Source organism: Cebidichthys violaceus, unplaced genomic scaffold (genome assembly GCF_023349555.1).
Source record: "Cebidichthys violaceus isolate CVI_PGR_0920_01 unplaced genomic scaffold, fCebVio1.0.p SCAF_11, whole genome shotgun sequence".
Taxonomy (NCBI): Eukaryota; Metazoa; Chordata; class Actinopteri; order Perciformes; family Stichaeidae; genus Cebidichthys; species Cebidichthys violaceus.
In genome coordinates this window covers 15,030,691-15,036,868 of record NW_027176274.1, presented here as the reverse complement: position 1 = coordinate 15,036,868, position 6,178 = coordinate 15,030,691, and the positions used below count along the sequence as shown (strand labels likewise).

Below are 6,178 nucleotides of genomic sequence, written 5' to 3'. Positions count from 1 at the left end.
TTGAATAACAAATTAGTTAATGTTTAATAAAAATAATATCACGAGACCACTAAATTGATGTGATTTAACAACATAATCTGTTTTTGTAAAGGTGTTTTACTCAGACTACCATGTAGAAAAGGTTACATTTTAATAATTTAATGTTATAAAAATGTTATCTTTAGAGACAGACAAGCAATTCAAAGTTCACAAGACCACGTGAACTAAATAAACATGGCACTGCAATTCACTTCAGCTCAAATCAAGTTAAAATTGTATTCTATTCGGGTCCGTGCACGAATAATTAATTTGACATTGTTCACGTTGTATAACAATGTCAGTTTAGGGGTACTTCCTAATCTCATTGGTCTACTTGTGTTCATGTAAATGTCTTCTGCTACGTGTGAGTTCGTTGTTCTCTAGCCGATGCTGCCTGAACGCGGTTAACGCTTTGTCTGTTATTGTCGCATTGAAACACGTGCAATACAATTCCGCGCACCGAAACATCAGCTTGTTCCATTATTCAACTTTAATAATGAACAGAGTAGTAAAGGAAGTCGAGAGTCGGAAACAGAGACAGCTCGCCTTCAAAGTAAAAGTTGCGCGTTTTCAAACGTGTTTGCTCCAGCGATCAATTTAAGGAGAGCTAAATCAAATACATAAACAAAAATTATAAATAATGAACATATTATAAAACTGTTATAAAGTCATAATTCTGCCCCTTTCCCACAATTCAACGTGAATAAACCGCAAACACTGAATTATTTGTATGTAATGATTCATTATATCACCAATTTATTTTATTTAATTAAGGCTTCTAAACTATTTTAGTGAATGTTTCAGGCTACAGTGTTGAGACTTGTGATTAGCGTGACTGTATAAAGAGTTGTTTTACCCTGAATTTTGACTTTAAGGCTGGCTCTGTTGTCATGACAGTAATGCTACTAAGCTATCCATTTCAAATTCTTCAAGTTTATTTTCCGCCGCATAAAAGTCACTATTGAACATATTCATATTGTTAGTGCCAACCCATAGTTAAACACATCATTAATATAATAATTATTGCAATCAGTTTTGCAATTGTAAATATTTGCATCTGTAGATTTGTCCTACATTATCAAAGAAGTAAGCATTAGATAATTTCTCATTTGCATTTTTAGACATTTCTGAAAGATTTGTAGTACAAAAAAGTCTTCATTTTTGTAATAAAGTTTCATGTTGATATCTGTCAGTTACATGTTTAACCCTATTCACCTCAAGTGTTGATGAATGTCATTTTAGGATTCATATTTAAAAAGCTGTTTCCTCAAAATATTTGTTTTTTCAGACTCTGAAAACCTCCACTTCAGAAGCACTGAACATCCCAGTTCTGTTTTTTCCTAAAAACATAGAGAATTTTCTTTCTTTTTTATGGCTGTGAAACAAAACATTGACTCTAATATGTAAGCAAAATAAAACAATCATTTTTTAACCTGGTTCAGATATATGATAAGATAATATCTATTTGCATATCCAAACAATAATGTAATTAAAGTGGTGCCCAAAAACATAAGCCGTCAGTATGATTTGAAAGATGGTATACAATATCAACCACTTAGGAATACAGAAACTCTGCCTGGGCAGATTCATTATTTACTAAGAAATCCAGTTTGATTTTAGACCTCATGTTTTAGGAGTTACCAGCCAAAATATGAAGTGCTTCATAAATGGCCACATGGTAGTGCTATCCTATCAAAAACCACCTGTTCCCTTGTTCATGGCTGAACTTTCCAATACATTTCATTAGTCTGTTATGTCATTCTTTTTTTAAAATATCCTGGTAACAAACAGGACCAAATAGCCTACATGTGCTTTACAGGTGTTTACTATTGTCTCTATACAATGTGTGTATATATTTTGTATCTTAATTGCATGTGATACAAAGCATCTGACTGTGTGACTTCATGACAGTTGCTCAATCAGGCCTAATACAGCCTTAGGAAGGAATATATATTATTGTATATTGTATATATCACACAAATCATTTTTCAGAGAAAAGAAAATCAAGAACATTCTGCCTTGGAGTTTATTTACACATTGTAAAAAAACAGCAGAATTGATAGCTCACTTTAGGATGAGCCAGCAGGTGTGCAAATATTAAAGGGTCCCTTAATTAAAATGAATGCCTTATCATTCCTTAATAGGAGACTACGAATCATGTCAAACTAATTGTGTGTGGTTAGGGGATGAAAATGTTTCTCAGATGCTTAGTTTAGAGTATTATTGCCATAGTTTGACGTAGAATTCAAAAATGTTTTAAGTAAAAGCTTTTGAAAGGTTGGATGATAATTTCAGCTCAAATGGTCATTACATTTCATCATACTTTTTACTGGAAACAAACTGTTAAATGCATTGTACATTTCATTAACATGGCAAACCCACAAATTCAAAAACAGAACCTTTACAATAGTGACTTCTAGTGTCTTGGTACATTTTGTGCAGCAGCCTGCTTTCAACCAATTAATGGTCCATTTGTGTGGGAGAATCCAGTCAAAATTAATTTAAAAATGTCTCCAACTGACAGATAATAGATGAGGACTTCACGCTGGAATTTCTGCTCAATCAGATTTATTTCCATTAGATAACATTACCAAAAGTACAAAATCAAGCACACAGACAAGACAAATCCATATCACTCAACATATCTTCCCAACCATTTAAAAAAATATAGCCTCTTTATCAATTACATTAATAGCTAATACATTGCACTTCCAATAGTGTTTAGCGCCATTGTTTTGTGATTTCAATGAGCTGTGGATAGGTCTGGAGAACATCAGGCTCTTTGAGAACTTCAAGAAAAAGAGAGCAGGATTCTTGTCCATTAACAATCACTTCATCGATCAGGTTAGTAACTTTTTTTTCTGGGGGTGAGATATCTTTCAAATTACAATATTGTCTTTGTGTGACGATATGTTTGGCGTGCGCATGCTGCAGAATGAAGAAGTCATCCGCCATCAGGCAGCCGATGAGTTTCATCTTGTGCTCCACGATCATTTTCACAGCGGGGTCCTGTGAAAGACAGCAGGTTTTGTTTATCAATCCTAAATGAATGAGGTTTTCATGAAATGAGGCATTTGTTTTTGGGAAATTGTACTTTTTGTAAATGTGGAACAAAGTCTTGGACTCCACTTGTATGTGTCAGGATGCGGTTTGAAGCTGTGCATGTGGAGATTGCTTGTCTTCTAAACGTCTGCCTGAGTGTGAATGTGTCTCTTTGCCCTGTCGCTGGCGACCGGATCAGTTTGCTGTCCCCTTCCTGCCCTGTTATGTTAAGATAAGCTTCCCTCAACAGGATAAGTGAGCATAGAACTTTGATGGATGGGATAAGTTTTGTTTAGCTCAGCTCACTTAGCAGATGTCCATTGGATCAGTAGCAGCTTTGCTCAAAATGAGTGAAACACAGCAATAAACAAATTTACCAATGTTTTAAAAACGTGAAACATGTGTCATGTGGGTTTCAGCAGGAGTGATACGAGGCTGCTATAAAAAGTATTTATGAAACGTTCCTGGTTTGTCCCACTAAGGTTAATTAGAAAAAACAAACTAACCCGTCAGTGTGTATTTTACTGTGTGAGGGTTTCTACCACTACTGTGTGTGTGTCACTGTACCTGAGAGGAGGGCTGTGTTCCAGCTGCTGTTCCTGAAAGGAGAGCAGGGTTAGGATTTTCTGAAATGTCCAGAAAGAACAAATATGTAACAGATAGATAGTATTGAGTTGGTAAAATGTTACCTGCACCAACTCGGGACGTTTTCACGGACACAGAGAAATCAATATTGTCAAAAGTGCCACCAGATATTTTGTCAACGCAAACCACACTGCCCCCATGTGCAGTGTAATCTGCTTGTCCAACAGCATTTCCTGAAGGAAGAAAAAATACATGCTCAGTTCAAATGTTGCCATTATGTGTTCAAAAGGCTCAAACCTAAATGGAGTTGTAAATTAACTTAACTGAAGATTTCTTTGATTTCATGCGGCATGGAACACTCAAAGAAATATGAAAGCTTACCAGTCTGACTACTTCCTGGATCACTCTCTGTTTCAATCTTAAAGTTGAGGTCTTTTCCTGTTACATTTGTGATTTCTTTGGCAGTGACAACACTGTTACCATCTGCACACACTGTTGGTGTCCCTGTAAATATTAAACAATCACACTTCAGAAACTTAATGACAATACATAGAAAAGACAAACTTGAATCTCTGACTTGATTGAAGCCAGACGCAAAGTTGAGGCTCGCTCACAGTCTGTGCAGTGCAGAGTAAGGCCGTATACAGGAATGGTACCAGCTAATCTTTAACTTCAGTGCTGACAGGTATCTCCTCTTTTCTGAATTATTATTCTCAAAAGCACCTTCATCTTGTCTAATGCACTGGTTTGATTTTGTAAAAATCTGAAACTCATTCATAGAATATTCCTGCACTGCTTTAGGATGTAATCCGACACACCTGAAAGCTGCTTACAGCGTCGTTCCTGCTCTGAATTCAGCTTGTCCATGCTCTGCAATGAGAAGGAAGATAACAACAAGGTGCTGAACAGAGAAGAAGTTTGACTCAGAGGTGACATATGCTTAACGTTGATTTGTTTGTTCCCTCCTGTGGAATTCACTTTTAAAAAGACTTTATGTAACTACACAGCACAACGCAAAAGTCTCAGGTCACGTGGAAAATATGTAAAGTTGCTGGACAGGAAAACACAAAATGTAGACAAAGTCAAAAGAAGACTGAACACATCCTGTTTACTCGTTAGGATTCTCTATATCCTCTGCACTCAAGGCTAAGAGCTGGCTGAAAATATTTCATATGGCATGATATAAGAACATACTGTTGCACAAAAAAAACTTATGTTGTACCTTTTAATTCTATCGGTGTTTTGGTGTGTGTGTGTGTGTGTGTGTGTGTGTGTGTGTGTGTGTGTGTGTGTAGAAGTTATTGTTTGCATAAATACATAATAAATAACTTCTCTCGGTGACTGAACACGTTTAAACAGTACTGAGTATGTAGAGTAAAATTAAGAAATGTCTTCACGCACATATAAGCAGCACTGTTAACCCATAGACTCACACGACAACCACGTATTCACTTAAACTAGAACCCAAAGAAACGGAGTCTCTTTATGACACAACAAATAGAACAAATACTGCCGCCTACCTATGAGAAGTTCGACTTATCGGACAAAAACTGCGGGAATAAATATGTTTCTTTAAAAGGAAAGTTGAACTAAACTATTTAAAAAGAGTCAACAGAAGCCAAAAGTTCGCTACTTCCCGCGTCGTCTCACTGTGCCAGCTTAATAAAGCATTGAGGGCAGCACAGAGAGTGAACTCCCTTTTTCTCTCACGCAACCCGTGAGTCATTGACAGCAGCAGGCTATAAAACAGAGCATACACAGGAAGCACCATTTATAACAGGAGGGGAACACTATTCGAAGGGGAAACAGACTTCAAAATAACACTGGGGGAAAAAAAGATGATTTGCCAGTTGTAAAATGAGACAAAAGGAGAAAACATTTGAAAACAATATCCTATTTCTGCTATTCAGTTTTCTTTCTTATTTTCCAAAGTCTCCTGTGGTAGAAGAAGTAGGCCCTACTTAATAGAACATTTAAAAAATGTTCTGGTGTGCTGTAGAAGCAAATATGAAGAGAAGAGTCGGAGTTCTTGGAGTAGCAACCAGCGGAAAGTGTTTTAATGAGCACAAGGCAACATTCAACGAAATCCAACGTATCAGTTATTACAGCTTACCCTTATAGTCTAATTCACCCCCCTTAAGTCACTTTCCACCAATCAGATCAGTTGGCCGAATCACATAAACAAATCATTCCTGGCATCCCTTGCCTAATACCTAGTTTGGTCAAGTTCTTTCAAGACCATTATACCAAAATATGTTGACAGGATGTTCTGTTCGTTAGCCGGGAAATGTTTGGGAGTTCCCGGACGCCACGACCTATCACTCTCAGGCCGCTGGCACTCATATTTTCTAAGAAACATTTGTTTATTCAACTGGATTGAGATATCAGAATCAGGCCGTGGCTTTAGTTTAATTCTAAGTTATATGATGATTTTCTTCAACAGTACAAATATGTTTTTAACTTTTTTAGACTTTAGTCTTTTAATCCATTATTTTGTTAGAGTAATGGATTAAACAGTAATCATTTTACCTCA

General features: G+C 36.4%; 1 protein-coding gene across 1 annotated transcript; it reads right to left on the bottom strand.

Moving 5' to 3' along the window:
- Positions 1-2,569: 2,569 nt before the first annotated feature.
- LOC137868351 (uncharacterized) lies at positions 2,570-5,321 on the bottom strand. Its single transcript, XM_068705091.1, has 6 exons — positions 5,166-5,321; positions 4,464-4,515; positions 4,027-4,149; positions 3,750-3,878; positions 3,628-3,659; positions 2,570-3,027 (listed from the first exon to the last, which is right to left on the bottom strand). Exons 2-6 carry the CDS (start codon positions 4,510-4,512, stop codon positions 2,740-2,742), a joined length of 621 nt encoding a protein of 206 aa, XP_068561192.1. The 5' UTR covers positions 4,513-4,515; positions 5,166-5,321; the 3' UTR covers positions 2,570-2,739.
- Between the last annotated feature and the right edge of the window lie 857 nt (positions 5,322-6,178).

Bases quoted from the DNA above. Each gene is read 5' to 3' on its own strand.
- LOC137868351 (XM_068705091.1), bottom strand. From the start codon at position 4,512: ATGGACAAGCTGAATTCAGAGCAGGAACGACGCTGTAAGCAGCTTTCA. The intron at 3,879-4,026 runs GTAAGCTTTCAT...TTCTTCCTTCAG, and splicing joins TCCAGGAAGTAGTCAGACTG to GAAATGCTGTTGGACAAGCA. The intron at 3,028-3,627 runs GTACAGTGACAC...TGTCTTTCACAG, and splicing joins GAACACAGCCCTCCTCTCAG to GACCCCGCTGTGAAAATGAT.